General features: G+C 44.5%; 1 protein-coding gene across 23 annotated transcripts in view; it reads left to right on the forward strand.

The window, feature by feature from the left end:
* NEB (nebulin) overlaps positions 1-22,289 on the forward strand; it is a 419,697-nt gene that overhangs the window by 272,048 nt on the left and 125,360 nt on the right. For all 23 annotated transcript variants that reach the window (XM_033944892.1, XM_033944897.1, XM_033944903.1 and 20 more), the window contains 11 exons: positions 1,102-1,206; positions 2,378-2,485; positions 2,588-2,701; positions 6,065-6,262; positions 7,663-7,767; positions 10,842-10,946; positions 11,030-11,134; positions 14,539-14,646; positions 17,359-17,472; positions 18,899-19,096; positions 20,519-20,623. In XM_033944892.1, coding sequence (XP_033800783.1) covers positions 1,102-1,206; positions 2,378-2,485; positions 2,588-2,701; positions 6,065-6,262; positions 7,663-7,767; positions 10,842-10,946; positions 11,030-11,134; positions 14,539-14,646; positions 17,359-17,472; positions 18,899-19,096; positions 20,519-20,623 — 1,365 coding nt within the window. The remainder of the gene's footprint in view (positions 1-1,101; positions 1,207-2,377; positions 2,486-2,587; positions 2,702-6,064; positions 6,263-7,662; positions 7,768-10,841; positions 10,947-11,029; positions 11,135-14,538; positions 14,647-17,358; positions 17,473-18,898; positions 19,097-20,518; positions 20,624-22,289) is intronic.

Raw genomic sequence — 22,289 nt, forward strand, 5'->3', positions numbered from 1 at the left:
AGTGAATCCATCACAAAATATTATTAATCATAGGGGGGAAACAGAAGGGGGCCACGGAGCAAGCAGGCATGGCACAAAAGGGGGCAGGGGCATTGGAAAACAGGGCTGCTTTGGGGGGAAGGGTGTGCTGGGGGCACACACCAATCATGGCGGGGAAGAGAAGGGGGCCACAGAGAGATAGGCAGGCATGGCGCAATGGAGAAATACAGGCAGGCAGGGCGCAAGGCAGAGACACAGACAGAAAGAATGACAGACAGACAGACAGCATCCAAGCACAGAGAGAGAAAGGAAAAAAAACAGTCGTCTACTCTAGCACCCGTTGGACAGGGGGAGAAGGAAAGAGGTGCTGCTGGACACGGGGGAGGTAAAACAAAGGGAGAAGGGCTGCTGCTGCATAAGGAGAGCAGTGAAGGGGTGGTGGTGGACGCAGGGGAGGTAAAAGGAAGGGAAAATGGACAGGGGGAGCAGGCAAGGGGTGGTGATGGACAGCCAAGGAGAAAGAAAGGCAGAAAGAAAAAAAGCGGTTAAGGAGAGAGAGAGAGAAATAAAGACAGACACACACACATATGTTCTAGCACCCGTTAATGTAACGGGCTTAAAGACTAGTATAATATAATACAGCAAGCAGACCCATGCCTATTTAGAAGGAGGAGAATATCAGCACAACACACAGCCACCTCACCCTTACTTCTGAGGAAGACTGGTTGCAAGTTATGCTTCAGACTTGGAATTCTTGCGTGTCAATCTAGAATTTGCTTTGCTGCTCGATTTCAGTCGATCAAACTTTCTAGGGCTATAACCCCATTATTGTGGCTTCAGAAAACCTGTGATACCGGTTGGTTTTTCATCCAATGCTGCCATCATCCCCCGCCTTCCATGGAGCCCTACAGGCCTAATTATAGTGCAGGCTCATCTACCCCACTGGGGGCCTGACCGGGTCATAACCCCAAATGCAGGGGTGACCCACAGTTTCAGGCAAATAGCTGAACAGTTGTGTAAGTATTAACTAGTTTTTTTTTTTGTCTATGTGACATTTTCATTAGTGATATTTATATAATTGCCTTTAGTATCCTATATTGATATCTTTAATTTGTGCTTCAGGTGAAATACAAAGAAACTTTTAACAGAGAGAGAGGCCATTTCATAGGCTCAGCGGAAACTCCTCAACTGACCCACTCCAAAGAGATGGCCCGGCTCTCAAGTAATGTAAGTTCTAGTAAACACTGGTGAAAACATTTTGAATTTTAAAAAACCCAAAAAACTAAATAAATAGTTACTGGCCCTCTTTTACAAAGGATAACATGCATGCATTAGCATTTAGCAAGTGTTTAGCGTGCACTAATATTTACCCTGCACTAAAAAGCATAGCACGCCTTAGTAAAAGAGGGGGATAGTTTCAACGGTTCAGTCCTACATATCTCTTATTCTTGTTTGTAAACATAGTGGATCTTTTATTTTATGAGTGCCATTAGCTGTATTGCTTCATCGACTACACCACATTAAACATAGTGGGCCTGATTCTATAAAATAGCATCGCTCTGTGCAGTTGTCAATCAACCGCTAGGCATCCTTTATAGAATCACACCTAGCGATATCTAAGCAGACTTAGGAGTGGCTAGGCATCCTAGAGTTAGGCGCCAGTATATTAGGGAAGGCTTATTTGTGGCAGGCTGCTGAAATATAATCTGTCAATGCAGCTGCAGATAGAACATTCTGGGCCCATGCTCCAGTACAAAGGGGCCCATCAAGTTTCAAGTTTATTAGGCATTTATATAGCGCCTATCAAGGTTATCTAAGCAGTTTTACAATGAGGTACTCAAGCATTTTCCTCAACTGTCCCGGTGGGCTCACAATCTATCTAACGTACCTGGAGCTATGGAGGTCATAAGGAGCAGCGCAGGGTTTGAACCCCTAACCCCAGGGTGCTGAGGCTGTAGCTCCAACCACCACACCACACGCTCCTCCATGAAAGTATAATAGTAGGAGATGTAGTCAAAGAGTCTGATCCGATTGGGTTCAACAATGAGCCTTTGGAGGGAAGAATAAAATTTAAAAACACGAGAGGACCCAAGTCTTTTCTAGAGGGAGTCCAGTAAAGAAAAATGCAGAGATTCAGTAGGTGGGAGACCCTACCTAGCTCTCTTCTCTAGGGACTAAGGCAATGGTTCCCAAACATGATCCTGGAGGCCCCCCAGCCTGTCAGGTTTTCAAGATATCCACAGTGGAATATTCATGAGAGATATTTGCACGTACCAGCACATGCCACAGCTTAGTAAAAGGGCCCCTAAAGTAGGTTCTAGGCCGCAAACAATATGATGCATATTTATATCTGCTGAAAATATATCTGAATAAATTCTCATAAATGTTCTATTTCTAGAATCTTTACAAAAGCATATGGGAAGGCGGCAAAGCCTTTGGCTACCATCTGCCTCCAGACTACATTCCAATTGTTGGTGCCAAGCATGCCAATCTGGTTTCAAGTGAGGTAAGCACGCACTCTCTTGGGAGTCTTTCTGGACTATTTTTTCTCAGGGATCAATTTCGTCTGCTCTGGTTATAATGTGACTTCTCTGTTATTGCTTTACAGCTCAAATATAAGGAGATCTACGAAAAACAGAAAGGCCACTACCTTGCTGGCACACACATCAGTGATTTCCCTGGTGTCGTTCATTCATTATCATTCCAGAAAATGAGAAGCTTGGTAAGGAGCACATATGCTTTCAATAAGTAGCTTAGGTTAATAGTATGTTGGCATATTCATGCAAGTAACATGTAGCAAACTTTCATATTCGGTAAATGCTTTGAAACTTTTATGACACTGCTTATGACAGAAAATGAAAGGTTCCATTAGACAACGAAGAAAACCCGTTTAAAATTTGCAACTGAATCGATGAATAAATAAAATGGTTAACTTTTGTCCCAGTAATAATCTCTCGACCAGAGGGCTCTGGAGTCAGTGCCATGATGCATTTATTGTTGACTTGGAACACCTGGGGCTCCTTTTACAAAGGCGCGCTAGCGGTTTAACGCGTGTAATAGCGCGCGCTAAACTGCCAGACACGCTAGCCGCTACCGCCTCCTCTTGAGCAGGCGGTAGTTTTTGGCCAGCGCGGGGGTTAGCGCGTGATGAAAAGTCACGCTCGTTAACCCCGCTAGCGCGGTTTTGTAAAAGGAGCCTTTAAATTACATCATGGGCAATTAGAAAGCAATAAAGCCATCTGCTAGTGGAAATGTAGCTTAAGTAACACTTTGACCAACATTGTAATGCCATAATTCATAGGATCACCATTGAAATAGTCCAAAAATTAAGGGCCCTTTTTAAAAAGTCCTGGTAAATGCACCGAAGCCCATACAAATTAAATGGACTTTGGTGCTCTCAATGAGCTAAAATATGTACATGGAGGTTGTGGATGTATTTGTTTCATAATGTTGTGTATTTTAAAAAAATAATTGATTTTGATTTAATTTATTAAATTTGATATACCACTTTCCACCAAAAGGTGCTAAAGCTATTTACAATTTTTTTAAAAATTGTTAAAAAACAATAATATTGACTAGACTAGATTTTTTTTTTTGAAGTTTGCAAAGTATAAATCTACACTTCCCCCTCCGTATCCGCGGTTTCCGTATCTACGGATTCATTTATTCGTGATTTTAAACCTAAACTAAACTAAACCTTAAGTTTATATACCGCATCATCTCCACGGATGTGGAGCTCGGCACGGTTTACAAGAACTTAAAATATAGGAAGAGAAGGAAAAAAAGAAAAAAAAAAAGGTTTACATGAACTTATATATAGAAGAGAAGAGTAAGGGGGGATAGAATTACATTTTAGTGAAAAGCCAGATTTTCAGTTGCTTGCAGAATAATTGGAGTGAGCCCAGGTTCCGCAGCGGGGTAGTAAGGTCAATCCAAAAACCTGTGATTCTAAAGAGAAGGGATTTTCCCAGTTTGCCTGCATAGCGAATACCGTGTAGAGAGGGGAAGGATAGTTTATACCTTTGGGCGGGTCTGGTAGCGTCAGGACTCGAGGAGTTATAAACCTAAAATTCATTTTTCTTTTTTTGGGCTATTTTAAGCTCTGTAAGCCCCCCCCCCCCTTACGCCTTACCTGGTGATCTAGCGGGTTTTGGGGGCAGGAGCAATCTTCCCACACTTCTACCCCATGCAGATCGCTCACAGGAAATGGCTCAAGAGAATACGGGAGCTCAAGGCAGCCATTTCCTGTGAGCGATCTGCATGGGGCAGGAGCGTGGGAAGATCGCTCCTGCCTGAAAACCCACTAGACCACCAGGTAAGGCTTAAGGGAGGCTTTCAGGGCTTAAAATAGCTGGGGGAAGCAGGGGCTAGGGGCAGAACCAGCCTGAATATTATTTGCAGTTTTTTAATATTCGCGGGCCGGCTCAGCCCCTAACCACCGCGAATATGGAGGGGGAAGTGTACTACTTATTTCTAAAGAAGTACCAGGTATATGAAGTGCTGTAGAGATACACATAAAGATAGACTGTTCCTGCCCCACTGGGGGAAATTCTATAAATGATATCTAAAAATATAGGCACCTATAATATAAATGCCTATCTCTTGTCAATCACACTTTGGCGCCTATTATAGAATCACATCTAACTTAAGGATCTGACTCATATATTTACACTTTCAAATTCATATCAACAATTTCAACATGCTTTAAAGAAGTATCTTTTTTCAGAATCTTTTGGACGTTAGATACTGGTTGTTTATTCATTTGTATTGCTAATCTCTGTGAACCGCATAGAACTTAATGGTATTTGCATTATACAAGTGAGTTTTTATGTTATGTTAAAACAGGCGCCTGTAATGTAGGCCAGGATTTTAATGGCCTACTGTACATTATAGGCGCCTAAGTCCTTTAGAGAATTGCACCTAGCTGCACCTAAGTCCTTTTCCGCCCCTAAACACGTCTACCTTGGAGTTAGTCATCTCTAGGCACCTATCTTTTGTAGAATCATGCCTAAGAAGATAGGCACTTATCACCCAATTAATTTTTTTTTCAATTATGAGCTTGTTAAATCTCTTAATTGAAACTATTTTACTAATTAAGTTAGAATTTTCCCTACAGTCTTGTCAAAGCAAACAATACAGGGCAAACAAGAGAAAGGAGGAAGATATATTTCAGAGATGTAATCAGGATGTAAAAGTAACCTCAAAAAGGTGACCCCCGCCCCAGTATTCAGTGCTATTCAACAGGTCAGAAATGCCGCTGATTGGTTAAATAATGTTGTGGTGGCTAACTGCAAATATTCAGTGGGATATAACAGGTTATTTCCGGCTGAATATTGAGGGTTAGTGCCTACCACTACATCAGCTATGGCATATGACATATCCAGTTAGGCACGCATATTAAGTACCAGACTGGATAAGTTTAGCGATTAAATTGGACTACATAAATAGCATTTTTATCTTTAGCCATTATGACTTAACCAGTCAGCTGCTGAATATCAGCTTAATTAGTTTAAGTGTTTAACATTTTTTTAAAAATGGATATTCAATGCCAGTCGCCCAGCATTGAATATCCAGGTGTAACTCCAGCGGCAAGCAGTCAATGCCTGTTACTGGCTGAATTTTAAGTCTGATTATGGCCAGAGAGAGAGCAAGTTGCATCGACTCTGGAGATCTGTTCTGGATATATGGTGCAACAAGGTAGGAAGAGAACAGCTGGGAGTTGGACATGGAGACAGATACATGGATAAGAGTGAGTTCATGATGAAGGGTTTAGGGAGAAAGAGAGAGAGAGAAAAGAAGACAGGAACTGAGGAGTGCTAAGTGAATGCATTTGTAAGTGAGCAATAGATGTTTGAACTGTATGTGGAAGCTGTTGGAGAGCCATTGCAATGACTGAATACTTTTGTTCTGACCATATTTTCCGTACATCAGTGAATATGTGGTATTTGAAACTGGTTGTTTGCCTGGACAATTCTAGCAAAAATGATTTTTCCTTTGACATTGCAAATTCCGTACCTATCTTGAATGAATCGTATTCAATTGTTAGTACACCCTTTGAAATTATTTTTATTGCCTTGCGTTCCAGCTACCATACAAACAGAACTATGAAGACAACAAGGCAAAGATTCATATTCCAAATGACATGTTACATAACATCTTGGTGAAGAGATGTCAACATATACTGAGTGATATTGAGTACCGTCGCTACCTTCATGAATGGACTTGTTCACCTGAGGAGAATGATGTCATTCAAGCCAAGAAAGCCCATGACATCCTAAGTGATGTATGAACTGTTATATACTACATTGATATAAAATAGTCTATTGATTAAAAAAAATTAAAGCTAAATAAACTGACCTTCACACCAATAACTCTGACAGTAATAAGAGTTACGTTCAAGCAAATACTAAACATTGTATAGAGGTGGGACAAAGTTTAGCTATAGCTAACCATTCTAAAACTATAAAGAGGTACACACGTACATAAAGCATAAACTGGAACATGCAAAAACATTCAATGTAATCTTATAAGCCTATAGGTTCTTTTGACCTGGGGCTAAATATGTTTGGTTCCCAAGAAGGTTGATGCCTAACATAGTTTAACAAAAATTGCTGTGCTTTTCCCAAAAAGGGGCAATTTTTGGACACAGCTAGAAGGTCTATGCCATGGCTATTTTACCTCCAAGATGGTAAAGGGGATGGAACTTCTCTCGTATGAGGAAAGACTAAAACGGTTAGGGCTCTTCAGCTTGGAAAAGAGACGGCTGAGGGGAGATATGATTGAAGTCTACAAAATCCTGAGTGGAGTAGAACGGGTACAAGTGGATTGATTTTTCACTCCGTCAAAATTACAAAGACTAGGGGACACTCGATGAAGTTACAGGGAAATACTCTTAAAACCAATAGGAGGAAAAAAAATTTTCACTCAGAGAATAATTAAGCTCTGGAACGCGTTGCCAGAGGAAGTGGTAAGGATGGTAGCATAGCTGCTTTAAGAAAAGTTTGGATAAGTTCCTGGAGGAAAAGTGCATAGTTATTGAGAAAGACATGGGGGAAGCCACTGCCAGCCCTGGATCGGTAGCATGGAATGTTGCTGCTCTTTGGGGTTCTAGAATCTTTTGTTGCTCTTTGGGATTCTGGAATGTTGCTACTTCTTGGGTTTTGGCCAGGTACTAGTGACCTGGATTGGCCACCGTGAGAACGGGCTACTGGGCTTGATGGACCATTGGTCTGACCCAGTAAGGCTATTTTTATGTTCTTATGCCCTCTAGTATCTACTATATCTCAGATTCTTGGTGCCTAGATTTGCACACCAAACTTTTGGGGCACTCCAGAGATATACAGTAGGCACAAGTTAAGTGGCTAACAACCCGTGCATACCTTCTATAGAATCATGCTTTCCAGGTTGGGTGCATAACTTTTAATTAGTGCCAATTAGCATCAATTTCAATGTGTTAATTGCCAATAACTGGTGCCGATTAGACTTCTCATGCCGATACACCTTTACAAAGTAGGTCGGAATTGCTCCAAGTTCTCCACCTTAAAACATCAAGTGAAGGGAAAATGAGAAGTATTGACAAGTTAGCATTGGGAAGTGACTGTTGTAATGGTATCGTTATTTACCCCCCTTTCCCCCGACCCCAGTTTTATAATACTGCTTGCTAAGTGATAATTTTCTTAACAGGTGTTATATAAAGATGACTTGAACTGGCTGAAGGGGATTGGATGTTATGTCTGGGATACACCACAAATCCTACATGCCAAGAAAGCATACGATCTCCAGAGTCAAGTAAGCAACACAATATATTGGTTATTCTGTTCTTGCAAGATAAATTGTATAAGGGTAACTCTGTGTAAGTTTTAGGGTTTCAAAGAGATAGTGGAACAATCTTCTGGAAGGGCTAACCCAAATCCCTTTACGGACAATGAATTCCTCTCTGGATGTTTCAGATTAGTTATAGAACTGGGGTATCACATCCTCTCATAAACTGGCTGAGCACTGGTACAAATAGTTCAAACCACCCTAGATAGTGTGATTCCTAAAGAAAGTCAGTTTATTTAAATGGAGTCGTTATTTCAAATTCCATCCTATCTACAGCCATTTCTGAATCCCTGCTTTCATAAACTCTTATAAGAAAGCCCTTTGAAAGAAAGGAGATTCCAGCTTGAGAGGCCTAGCTCATTCAGAAACCCTGTATATTGAAACTTAATTACTCACAGCCACCAAATGTAGGTTGATAAGGCCTCCTGGAAACAGGTAATTCTTAACAGTTGGGATGTATCTTACACTAGGAGTTTAGGAGTGAGCAGGAAACCTGGAAGCTTCCACAAAGGAACCAAGAATTAATAAACAAAGATGTCCACTGTTCAGCTGCTCCCTGTAGATGTGAAACTACTGTTTTTAACTCTAGGGGGGTCTCTTGACACACATACACACACACATAGAATACTCACACACAGGGTCTCTGAACTTAATTTTCAGAGGCCCTTCAGCATACACAGAGGGGCATTTCTGAACAAGATATCTAAGTCTGACTTGGATGTTTCCTGCCCCTGACAGCTATTCAACACACACAAAAAAATCACCTAACACAAGGACTAAAATCTATTTTGGTGCATCTGGTGCTAATGTGACAGGGTTCTGTAAAGCTAGTATAAAACTTGGCACATTTATTTGAATCTTTTCCATTTAATATGACATCTACGAGCCCTGAGCACCTCATTTAGAAATCCTTCCTCACCCATCAAAGAAATGTCTGTGCAACAGGTGCACAGAAATGCAGTTGGCTGCAACTCTTTACCCCACCCCCAGCCTCATGCCTATCACTAGATACAGTCATAGGCGGAACAATTTAACTGGGCAGGAGGGGTTCTTGCATGGTTAAATCACAGTTAGCAGGCCATTCCTGGATTTTTAGCATCATTTCAACCACACAGTGCTGCTGAAAATATGGAATGACTGCTGCAGCATTCACCATTAGTACCAGGGTGAGTTGGAGAGGAGTAGGTGATATTCACTGCCAGTGGCCACATAGTTAATCAGATGCCTAGAACCACGCAAAAGGCAGTCCTAACTTTGCCTGGTTAGCTATGCAGATATGGCACTGAACATCAACCATACCCACATTACAAATAGTTAAGGGCCACTCCCTGAAGCAGATCCTGAAACATGGTTCATGTCAGTGTATAGTCTGATATTTTATATATATATATATATATATATATATATATATATATATATATATACACACACACACACACACACAAACCATATATACTCAAATATAAGCCAATATTTTGGGGCAAAAAAGGGGCCCAAAAAATGGGGGTCTCGGCTTATATTTGGGCCATCACCTACCCGCCCCTTCCTGGACCTATTGCAGGCTTCCATAGGGCCTGCCGCAACACCCAGTGGTCTAGCTGTGGGCTGGGACATGAGCGATCCCCCCCCCCCCCGTCTTCTGTCCTGGCCAAATCCAACCCCAACCCCTGTGCACACCCCCGTCCTCCAACTCCTCGGTGGCCTCGCGGTGGAGGGACAGGAGGAATCCCTTCTGCCTCCTGTGCCTGCCGAAATTGACCATCACACCTCCCTCCCATCTCACCCACATACCTTTCGGGTCTCTGGTAGCCAGTCAATGCATGGAACAGGAGTGATCTTCCTGCCCTCCTGCTCCATTTAAGGTTGCTGGCTGATTGGCTGGTGTGAGGGGAGGAAGGGAGATGGTCAAGGGCAGTGAGGGAGGGAGTGAGGGGGACAGGGTGCAGAGCCTGGCAGGGAGTGAGGGGGGCTGGATGCAGAGCCTGGAGGGCAGGGAGGAAAGGGGTTGCATGCAGAGCCTGGCAGAGAAGGAGTGAGGGAGGGGGCGCTGGGTGCAGATCCTAGCAGGGCAGGGCACTTAACTATTGAATTAGAAAAATTGTACATTAATAGGTATTAGAAATTAAGAAGTAAATTTATAATTGCTCACATTTGTGAATATCATATGCAGGGGGGGGGGGGCAGATTTTCGAAGCAAGAATATGTGCATACTTTGCCTTTGATAATAACCCCAGAAAAACTATGGGGGTGGAAATTCTCGAAGACACACTGAAGGTTATCTGGCGGTAGGATGTCCTATCACTGGCTAACCAACCAATCTGGAAGCACATTTAAAAAAAAAAAAAAAATGGAGGTGTGAATGGCGCCTTTATTTACAGTGCCAGTATCATGCTTACAGAAACACTTAGGGGCACGTAAGGATGCCTAAGGCTGTGGGTATGGCTTGCGCCAGAAGTGGCCCTAGGCATCCTTAGGCGCCCCCAGACCCTGGCGCCTTAAATGTAATAATAATAATAATAACTTTATTTTTTCTATACCGCCACAATCTTGCGACTTCTAGGTGGTTTACAGTGAAGAGAGCTGGACAATCAGCGAATTACAGAATACAAATAGGGAAGATGTCACTGAGCAGTCAGTAATTACAGAATACAATTAGTGAGAATACGCAATATCAACATGTTGAGTAATAGTTTAAAAAAAGGGGGGTATCTGACTAGGAGATAAATCTATCAAACAGAGCTGGTATTAAAAAAAAAGCCACATTCTATAATTGGCACAGGCTCGTGACTAACACGCTATCGGTGGCGGCTTCTTAGGTAGTCGCCAATATCGGCACCAATTATAGAATTCCCTCCTATATGCACATATTTATATCTGCAGTTTGGTGTGCAGTGTTTTCCTGAGTTAACATAGCCAAATAAATTTTCAAACATATAAGCATAAGTGCTAAGCCTTCAAATGCGGAATATTTTTACTATCAAGATACAGCACTCAGGGGCTGATTTCCAGAGCTCACACAATCTCCTTGTTCTCCCCTGCAGATTCTGTACACAGCACCAGGCAAAGAAAACTTGCCAAACTACAATATGGTGACCGACACTCCAGTGTATGTGACAGCTGTTAAGAGCGGCACTCAAGCAAGCGAAGTGAGTTGAATTTTTTTTATTATTATTCATGCTCAGTATCGGGCAATTAAATGGAAATAATAATAAACGTTTGTGTATTGCAGGTAAAATACAAGGAAAATTATCACAAAATTAAGGATAAATATACAACTGTTCTGGAGACAGTGGATTACAACCGAACCCATGGCCTGAAGGATCTTTTCAGCAGTGTAAGTTATCATGTTTCTAATTCTGTATGTGGATCTCAGAGGATGATATAGTCGCCTCTTTCTTTTTGCTGATACAAGAAGCTGTTTTCAATCATGAACTCCTAGTGTGTGATTCCAGAGCCAATGCAAGCGTGAGAGGTGGTACTCCCTACTCAATTAACTTTCAGGCTCCAAGGTTGCAGTACTCCTATCCCTCCAGGATTTTGATAATTAAAGCTCAACAATTATGATTATCATACAAACGTTCTATAAAAATGAGGTACATCATCAGTAGCGTGCAGGACATTGGCGCGCTGACAATTCTGCTTCGCCAAATGCGCACACCGACAAGTGCGTGCATTAAGGGAGGGGAATTGTCAACGGAATTATAAGTGTATGGGGGAGTTGCGGCAAAAAGCGCGTCGGCAATGCCCCTGAACAAGCGCGAGAGTGTGTGTGGGGTGGTTCCCCCCACACACACCCTCAGAGCGCAAACGGGAAGGACGAGTTGTAAGTTTAGTGGGGAGGTTCCCCCCCACAAACACCCCCGTAAGGAGAGCACAAATAGGAAGGAAAACGGCAGCGCGCAATTGTCCTACACGCAAATGTTGGGGCATAATTTTTGGCTCGCCAATGTCCTGTGCACATTTGACAGGTCACCAAAAATGAAGGTTAAAGTATTCACTAATGGCTCTTTCCTGTTTTTGTGTCTGTCAGGACCTGTTGTTTTGCTTTGAGTGCAGCTGTTCTTTGCTGCCCCCAAGAAGTTGATGCCCTAGGCGACTGCCTAATCTTGCCTAATGATTGGGCCAGCCCTGCCTGATTCACTAAGGGACCTATTTACTTGTAATAACTGTTGTGGGTATTCTCAGAATTTAGGGGAAGGCAACCATAACAGAGGACAAAAATGTCTGCCATGTGTTAACAATCTATCTGCTAATGCAGAATGCAATTAGCGCTACCTCTGGAGGTGTCGTTAACTGTTCTGCTCTATCGACCATGTTACCAGACAATGGGCTAGATTCACAAAGCAAGCCGACAGTGTACCGATCGGTTTGCGATCACTTTGTGACCCAGCTCCCATTCACTAACCTTACTCCCGATTAGAGGTCTGCACGGGAACGGGGATCGCGGGGATCCCGCGGGTCCCGCGGGGATCCCGCGGGTTCCCCCCCTGGCCCACGGGACTCCCACGGGGACGCCCCCTGGCCCACGGGACTCCCACGGGGATGCCCCCCTGACCCACGGGACTCCCACGGGGACGCCCCCTTGCCCACGGGACTCCCACGGGGATGAAAACAACCTACCTAAAGTCTGGCGATGCAAGTCTGGCGATGCAAGTCTGGCGTCGGGTCGGGAAATAGCCATGTTGAGCAGTGAGCTCAGCACGTACACAGATGAAAGCCTTGCTTGCTGATTGGTCCGGCGGCCCCGCCCCACCGTGCCGCCGGACCAATCAGCAAGCAAGGCTTTCATCTGTGTACGTGCTGAGCTCACTGCTCAGCATGGCTATTTCCCGACGCGGGCATTAGGCTGTTTTTTGTCATTTCGGGTAGGGGATGGCAGCGGCAGCGGCAGCAGCAGCCTGAAAAAGAAATCATCCTGGCCGGGTTAGGTGTCATGCTCCGGAGCTTCTACAGCCTTCCTATCTCCCTCTCCCTTCTACCTGCGGCTCTCTTCGGCAACAACGATCGACACAAGCTTCTGGCGTCGGGGCCTACCCTCTGCGAGTCCCGCTTGTTTCAACTTCCTTTTTCCACAAAGGTGGGACTCGTAGAGGGAAGGCCTCGATGTCGGCAGCTTGTCTTGATCACCGCTGCTGACGAGTTGCTTAAGAGAGCCGCGGAGCAGGGGGGTGTTGCCAGGTGCAGGTAGAAGGGAGAGGGCCAGATGCAGGACTCGTGGGTGAGGGAGGAGAAGAGAGAGGGGAGAGAAACAAAAGGAAATATTTCATACTGGGCTGGGCCGGAGTGGAGGGAGGGTGGAAAGATTCTGGCTACAGGGTGCATTAACAATGGAAAAGGGGGGAAAGCTGAAAATGGAGATAGTGACACAAAGAAGAGAAAGGGTAAGCAGGACCTTCTGAATAAGGATAGAGATACAGAGGGGACATGAAGAGGAGGTGAAATAGAGACATAGAAGTAATGCTGAAAAAGTGTGTGGGGGGGGGGGGGGAGATAAAGACATTGAAAGGGCAAATGGTGAATATGGGGTAAAGACAAGGACAGTCCCGATCCGATTCCTGCCCAATCCGATCTGCGCATGCAAATGAGGAGGAATTGAATGCAAATATAGGAAGGAAGTGATTCACAAAATAAAACTTCAGGAACGCCTTTCCAACTGTCCTGCTCTCTACTCTATGCCTGAAATCCCAGGCCTACAGCCCTGAAACTATCCAAAAAGCGCCCAACTCTCTGCCGCTCTCCTCTCTTCTTCCATGATGCCCTGCTCTCTTCTCCCCTTGCCTGTCTTTAATGCTTATTGGGCAAGTTGACATGTCCTCTCTGCTCCCCCTGGCTCTGCCGCCTTCCCTGGAGTGCGAGCCCGCGGGTTTAAAGCGGGGCTGCATGCCGCAGTGCAGCCCCGCTTTAAACCCGTGGGGCTCGCACTGCAGGGAAGGCAGCAGAGAGCAGGAGAGTCTGGGCGGCAAGAGCAGGGCTTTGAAGGGGAGAGCCAGAGAGTCGGCGCACGTCAAGTAAAAGTTAAAAAATAAAAAATAGTCACAGCTGGATGGGTCTAGATGCGTACGCAGACCATCTACAGATGGTCTGCGCATGCATCGGGATTGCAGACCTGCGATCCGTGACGGCAGATAAGGGTGTTCCTCCGATCGCCCCCCATCTGCATATTAGAGTTTAGGGAATTCATCGGAACTGCCCGGATCAGGCCCCGATCGGGCCCGATCGGGCAGGTTCGGGAATCTAGCCCAATGTGCTGGAAAGACCCATTAGTTAATTTCAAGGTGCAATCCCTGTCCATTCCATGTCTCATAATGGACCCCTTTTACAAAGCCGCAGTAGCGATGCTGCTGCGGAAAATGCACCAAAGCCCATAGGAATTGAATGTGATTGAGTGCATTTACCATGGCAGCATTGCTTCCATGACTTTGTAAAGGGGGCTTGATGCAGATTTCCACATTAATTGTTTAACTTGGCAATTAGCACATGCTAACGTGGTGCCATGGTAACTGTTTACGTCTGTTAAAAGTTTAAAAATCATGTTAAACCCCTAGTGTGGCTTAAAAATGTAGGCCTCTGCGAATTCCATCCCCCCCCCACCACCTCCTTCTGTGCCTATGGAGAATGATATTAATGAATCAGGACCTAAGAAGTCAAAGTGCTTCCGAATATGTGCTGCATTTCATGATGTGTGGAGCATACCATAAATATCTCAAAAGTAAGAAAAAATACATTTTTGTCTCTTAGAACATCTACAAGCATGCTTGGGATAAGATAAAAGCAAAAAGTTATAAGCTGCCATCTGACTCGTTCTCATTAGCAATCAACAAACGGCACAAGAACCTGGCAAGTTATGTAAGTATAAATTGCAGGTAATTAATGGAACACAAAGTTTTATCACATGTGCCCAGTGTGCTGTCGCATAAAATATATATATGTGAACGCTGTACATACCGAGTCGCATTTGCCAGGAGCCTTTTATACTAATGGGTGTCAAGTCCTATCATGCATTTAGCATATGTAAAAAGGCTCACTGCAAAATGTGTTAAAAGCATTTTGGGCCTGATTCTATAAACAGCATCTAGCGACACCTACATTGTAGGCACCGCTCAGCGCAGTTGTCAATCAACTCAAGATAAAACTCAATGGGAAACCAAGGTGGCAAGGGGGCCCCTTCTGGTGTCTCAGACAGGCCGTGACCTGTTCGGGCCGCCGCGGGAGCGGACTGCTGGGCAGGATGGACCTGAGGTCTGACCCAGCGGAGGCACTGCTTATGTTCTTATGTTCTTATGTTCTTAACCACTGGACGCCACTTATAGAATCCTGCCTAATGGTGCTTCAACGTCAGTAGGCATCCTAGAGGTACATTAGGACAGGTGTTACTTGGCCTAATGTACCGGCGCCTAGCTCAGATGCCTATTCTCCGCCCCTAACCATGCCTACTTTTCAGAAAGGCATTGCTAGGCGCCTCGACTTAGGCATCGCTAGGCATCCTAAGAGTTCCGCGCCAAACTCTTAATTGGTGATTTAAATGTTGTGGGGGGGGGGGGGGTTATTGGCCGAAAGCTGGCATAGTCAATTACTGAGCCAATTTTTTAAAAATGTTGCACGCAGATTCCAGAGTTAGGCATTATTAGGTGCTCTTGATTAGGGCTCCTAGTGCTGCCTAATATAGGCATCCTATACAGAATTAGTTCCTTTGCGGTAATTTGCCACTTTGAATGTACTAATCCCAAAATTCTGTAAGTTGTGCCGTAAGTTGTGTGGACAAATTGGTGCACAAGAATGATTTGTGCTCACAACTTAATTAACAAGACCAGTCAGCGTCAATAATTGGCAATTAATATCTCATAGATGACGCTAATTGGCCCTAATTAGAAGTTATTCGCACAACTTGGTAGGCGTATTCTATAAAGTAGTGTGCATCTGTTCGACTGCATGAATCTGAAAAGGGACAACAAAAGAAGATGACCCAAATTTCCACAGGAAAAGAACAGCAATTCCAAACAAATGAAACTCAGCCCCGCGCTTTCATGCCCTGTTGGTGGGCTTAATTTTTATGGTTTTTCAATCTTTTCCACATTTGCAAAAGGCTATTTTCTAAGCATCTTGGATCCCTGAGGAAGGAGTGTTCAGCCAAAACACAGCCCGTGTTGGGTCCTTTAGTGACAAATGTGGACAGCGTTTCTAATTAGGATTTACTGAATAAAAGAAGGTCCAAGAACGTGTTTCCACGGTTTAGTTTGTTTGGAATTGAACCTGGAAAGGGAACATGGCCAGGGGAGGAGCATGGGCGGACCGTGGACATTTCTACAAGTTAAGCGCACTGATATAGAATACACCCAATCCATGCATTACTTAGGCATGGGTATTTAGGTCTGGTTTTTCTTGGCCTAGATGGTTGTACCTAAATGTGTGATTCTATATATGGCATGTGCCTTTTATAGAATAGCACTAAGTGCCATTCTAGTCGCCGCTGATTTTTTTTTTTTGCACTCTATTTAGAATTAGGCCATAATTGTGCATTATGCATTTTTAAAAATTTTGGGAAGTGGGGAATGAGTGTAGAAGTGTTATCCACCTAGCACATTTACATTAGTATTCACTAACTGGATATCACAGTCTTGACACGGGCGCAATTAGGGAAAGATTCTATAAATGGGAAACCCAGTTGTAGGCAGGACGTCTACACTGTAGGAATTTCTTGCAGTTGAGGGAGATGAGTTGAGACACTAAAGCTTGACCAGGGCTGGGTGTGGGCGTGGTTTCACCTAAAAGCCATGGATGAGCTTAAACAGCCCTAGGTGTCTCCCTATGGCAGCGACAGATGCCTGAAATGTAGGCCATAAAAATGGGGGAGTGTGGGAGTTCTGGGGGGGATCTGAAGGGAGTGTCGCTGGTTGGGGTGGTGGGAACTTCAGGGGGGTGGCAGGAGGGAGTGGACATCCCTCCTGCCAGGGGACTTTGTGGGGGTGTCAGCGGTTCCAGAAGGAGGGTGTGGGCATCCCCCCTGCTGGGGAACTTCACAGGGGGGTTCCCTGCCGCAGCCGCACAACTGATCGCAGCAGGGGGATTCCCTTATTGCGATCAGCTGATGGCAAGGGATCAGGTGTGATTCTCTAACCATTGCTTGTGACGGGGGTGCCAGTTAGAGAATCGGGGTGGTTAGGCGTGTGTCCATTAGAGCAGACACGATTCTGTATAGGATGCCGGTGTGCGATTTTCAACCGCTTCATAGGTGGCTTCTGAGACAGGCGTCCTAAACAGAATTTCCCTATTAGTGCCTCCTTAATAGGAGATGGTATGTACTCCCATATTAATTTTTTTTGCAAGTCCTTCATGGTGCACGCTAATGTAACAATTAACATGAAACCTACCAAAAACATTTTTTTTAAATGCTCTAAATACTGTTGCATAAAATCTCTGCTTACTGCACAGGAAACGCCTGCATTAAAATGATGTTAATCCCAGATTTTAACACATTTTAGTAAAAGGACACCATAATTATTTTTAAAAAAGAGTATTTTTTCATATTAGATTGAATCAGCTTTATTTTTTTCTGTTTAGGTAAAATATCGGGAAGAATATGAGAAGTTTAAAGCACTCTATACTATACCCAAAGGTGTTCAGGAGGATCCCAACACAGCACGATGCCTTAGAGTAGGCAAACTTAATATTGATGTAAGTACTACATTTCTGTAAACTGCATTGCAGATCATGAAGAAAGTATCATTACTAAGGTACTGACATTAGATTATAAGAATGGTGCATAATTATTGTTTCTATGATTGAAAATGACATTAAAGACATACCCCCTCTTTTACAAAGCTGCGCTAGCGTTTTTAGTGCCAGCCACAGCGGTAAGAACTCAGACGCTCATAGGAATTCTATGAGCATCGGCGCCGTTACCGCCATGGCCTTCACTAAAAATGCTAGCACGGCTATGTAAACGAGGGCCTTAATAATAATTTGGGCTCCTTTTTCACTATTCTGCTCCTTTGCCCCCTAACCAAGCAGCTGATTAACCGTTCCCCTTAACTGTATCCATGACATCCTGTTTGTCTGTCTTGTCTGTTTAGATTGTAAGCTCTTTGGAGAAGGGACTGTCTTCTTTATGACTATACAGCACTGCGCTTTTTTCTGGTAGCGCTATAGAAATAATTAATAGTAGTAGTACTAGTAGTAGTAGTGTGAAGAGTTTCAGTCTTTGGGAAGCAGAGCTGAGATTGTGATGTCATAATGCCTCATTTCACCAATAAGAGCCAACCTCATCAGTGATGTCACAATGACTTGACTGTCCTGTACTCCCCTCTGCCCTCCAACCCAGCCAGCTGATTAACCGTTCCCCTTAACTGTATCCATGACATCTTGTTTGTCTGTCTTGGCTGTTTAGATTGTAAGCTCTTTCGAGCAGGGACTGTTTTCTTACTCTTTGTGACTCTGTACAGCGCTGCATGCGTCTGGTAGTGTTATAGAAATAATTAATAACAGTAGTAGTAGTATCATGGTGATTTTTGAATAGAGGTTCACAAATAGGGCCAATCAGAGGGGAGGAGGGCCAGCGTAGCCATTTATTTGTTTTGAGCTGCAAACTCAAAGGAATCTGGAATTAAAAAAAAAATTTGGGGTGGTGATAGAGGAGTTATTTCACCATAAAGAAATGTGTAAATATAAGTTTATCTTTTGATTATGCCCCTCTGTGGGCCTAACTGTTTATATTCAGTGGCACTAATTGGTTAACCCCAAACTGGCCAGTTAAATCAATTTCAATATTGACCTAATTGATCCTAATAACATGCTTAGTGGAGAAGTGGCCTAGGAGTTAGAGCCTGAGGCTGAAAACTAGGTTTGGTTTGTCTGTGCTCTTTGCTTGTTCTGCAAGATATCTCCCGTCCCTTTGCTTGCTTTGGTTTGTTGTGAAAACTAGGGAAGCCAGGGTTCAAATCCTGCTTCTCCTAGTGAAACTCTATTGTCTCAGGTTCAAACTGATATAGTAACTCCACTTGGACAGGAAAATAACACAAATACTTGAGTATAACTCATCTTGAGCTTCCCTTTGGAAAAGGCAATTAGTTAAATCTAAAATACATGATTTGTTCCAATACAGCGCCTTTATAAGGAAGGCTATGAAAAGAACAAAATGAAGATCCACATTGTTCCAGACATGTTGGAGATTGTAACGGCCAGGAAAACGCAGGATAAAGTCAGCTACATAGACTATCGCAAGTATCTCCATGAATGGATCTGCCTGCCTGACCTCAAGGTCTATGTCCACGCTAGAAAGGTCAATGAGCAGCTTAGTGACGTAAGTCTAGTCCTTTTATTTCCTGATAGAGTGTACTATCCTATATCTCTTGCTTTTTCTTTAAGCCTAAACAGTCACTTTCGATTCCAAATTTGATTTTCTGAAAAACAGTACACCGGAAATGTTTCTTTCAGCTAATTAAGAATGAAACAAAATATGGGATTTAGGAGGGAAATTATCAACGTGGGCTACTATGACGTCAAGTTATTGTACCACAAGTTGGAATATTTTACTACAAGTCATGAAATAGGACCCTAAAATAACCTGACCTGTGGTAAAATAACCTGAACTTTCCACTTTAATGCATTAGAATTGTCCTGTTTCTCTTACTCTTTTAAGAATCCCTCATTCTAACTCATTTATTGATATTTCTCATATTACTTTTATATGTATTTTTTTTTTATTTGTTGTATTCTGCTTTGAGCATATCTGTGTGACACAGTTTATAAATATCACAAAAAGGCCCTATTATACTAAGCCCCGGTAGAGGTTTCTGCCGCGGCCTGGAGTGTTAAATGTCCCAACGCTGCTCCGACCCTCATAAGAGTTCTATGAGCGTCAGAGCAGCGTAGAAACCTCTAATGCAGGTTAGTAAAAGGGGGGGGGAGGGGGGTTAGTAGAGTAATAAAAGTGTAGCTAAATTTCCTCCTAGGACAGAGTACTTACTTTAGTTCAAAGGCCAGTTTGATCTATGACTTAAGACACACCCAAATCCAGGGCCTCCTGCGACACTAGACTACACAAGTGCTGAGAATCTAATCTAATCTAATCTAATCCTTAGGTTTGTATACCGCATCATCTCCACGTTCGTAGAGCTCGACGCGGTTTACAGTAGGAGAAATAGGAAGGAAATACAACAGAGGGTTAGAGGTAGAAGTGTGAAGAAAATTTAGAGGACTTGGGATGCCAAGATATAAGAGTTTCCTTGATTCCTAAGTTGGAGGGAGACTTACATTTTTTTGAGAAAAGCCAGGTTTTCAGATGTTTGCGGAAAACTTGGAGAGAGCTCAAGTTCCGAAGAGGGGAGGTAAGGTTGTTCCAGAGCTCAGTGATTTTGAAGTGGAGGGAGGTCCCTAGCTTTCCTGTGTGGGAAATGCCTTTTAGCGAGGGGAAGGATAGTTTTAATTTCTGGGAGGATCTGGTGGTATTAGGGTTTGAGGAATTCCAAGAAAGAGGGATAAAGCTCTCCAAAAGAGATTCAGTTAAAAATGGGACTTTTGTTTTCATCTAGGATCTCTTGAGCCACACATGTAAACAAATCAGTCAATGAATTAATATCACTTTGCTTTCCGAAGGGTACAGAATGCATGTCTTTAAAGTGTAGGCTGGGATATAACTTTAGAGGAAAGATGGATTTACTTGGTTATATATTACAAACAGAATTCCTTCTATACAGTCATTGACTTTTCTTTTACGTTCTAGATTTCTTACAAAGATGACCTGAACTGGCTGAAGGGTATTGGCTGCTTTGTGTGGGACACTCCAGAAATTCTCCGCGCCAAACATGCGTACGATCTGCGAAATGATGTACGTTTTATTGCAATTTCTCATACTTTCTTTTAATGAATCAAAACTGAATTTCAAGAGACAAACCAATCCTGGTCAAAAAAAGGACAATTAGAAAATTAGTGGGGAGTTTGTTTTGGTTTTGAGGGGGGGGATTCCCCCAGAAAGAGCATTTTGTTTATTCAGGGGCCCTTTACTGCAATGTGTTTTTTGGGGCTTAATGTGGTATAGCATAGGATTTTAACATGCAGTAAACCCCATACTAACACGGCATCATGAAAGGATATTCCTATTATTATTTTTATTGCAGATTGTGTATTAACATTCAGATTAATGCATGGTACCTGCACCCAGTTAATACGGAAGCACTTAGGGCCTGATTCTCCAAAGTGCGTCCCGATTTTAGGCAGCTGTAGGCGTCCTACAGCTGTCTAATCAGCCAATCGGGATGCACGTTTTTAAAAAAAATGCTCCCCAGGCAGGCCGCCTATATTGAAGGCACCTCCGGGAGCCTAGGGAGACCCGCAAGACACCTAAGCTCGCCTAAGGGCCTTAGGCGAACCTAGGCGGCCCTACGCGTCTCCCTAGTAGAGGAAGAAATGCTTAAAATGTAGGCCAGCAAAATGCTGGTCTACATTGTAAGTAGACGCGGCCGCTATACTTATTGCGGCAAGGGATCTCTCTGCCGCTATAAGTATAGCGGGCCACAGCCACCTGTCCGATCGCTGGCAGGAGGATGCCCAATCCCTCCTGCCCAAAGACGCACCCTCCCCCCCCAACAATATCGATCGCTGGCAGGAGGGTGCCCAAACCCTCCTGCCCGAAGACGCACCCTCCCCCCCCCCCCGACAATATCGATCGCTGGCAGGAGGGTGCCCAATCCCTCCTGCCCAAAGACGCACCGTCCCCCCCCGACAATATCGATCGCTGGCAGGAGGGTGCCCAAACCCTCCTGCCCGAAGACGCACCCTCCCCCCCGGCGCTAACAGCCCTCAAACCTCCACCCCACCAAACTAACCTTTTCTTAAGGCCAGACGGGTCTTGCCCGTCCAGCCGGCAGGCCCGCCTCGTCGAAATGAGGCGGGCCCGCCCCTTCCCGGCCCATCCCGCCGAAGCCTAAGGCCTGATTGGCCCAGGCTCTAGAGCCTGGGCCAATCAGGCCTTAGATTAAGTGGGGATGGGTGGACCCGCTATGTCTAAGGCCTGATTGGTCCAGGCTTCAAGAGCCTGGGCCAATCAGGCCTTAGGCTTCGGCGGGATGGGCTGGGAAGGGGCGGGCCCACCTAATTTCGATGAGGCGGGCCTGCTGGCTGGACGGGCAAGACCCGTCTGGCCTTAAGAAAAGGTTAGTTTGGTGGGGTGGAGGTTTGGGGGCTGTTAGCGCCGGGGGGGGGAGGGTGCATCTTTGGGCAGGAGGGTTTGGGCACCCTCCTGCCAGCGATCGATATTGTCGGGGGGGGAGGGTGCGTCTTTGGGCAGGAGGGATTCGGCACCCTCCTGCCAGCGATCGATATTGTCGAGGGGGTGCATCTTCTGGCAGGAGGGTTTGGGCACCCTCCTGCCAGCGATCGGTAGTGTCGGGGTGGGAGGGAGATCGGTAATGTCGGGGGGGGCGGGCGGTTGGTAGTGTCGGAGGGGCGGTCGGTAGTGTCGGGGGAGGGGAATCTTCTGGCAGGAGGGTTTGGGC

This window comes from Geotrypetes seraphini, chromosome 5 (genome assembly GCF_902459505.1).
Source record: "Geotrypetes seraphini chromosome 5, aGeoSer1.1, whole genome shotgun sequence".
In the NCBI taxonomy this organism is placed as follows: domain Eukaryota; kingdom Metazoa; phylum Chordata; class Amphibia; order Gymnophiona; family Dermophiidae; genus Geotrypetes; species Geotrypetes seraphini.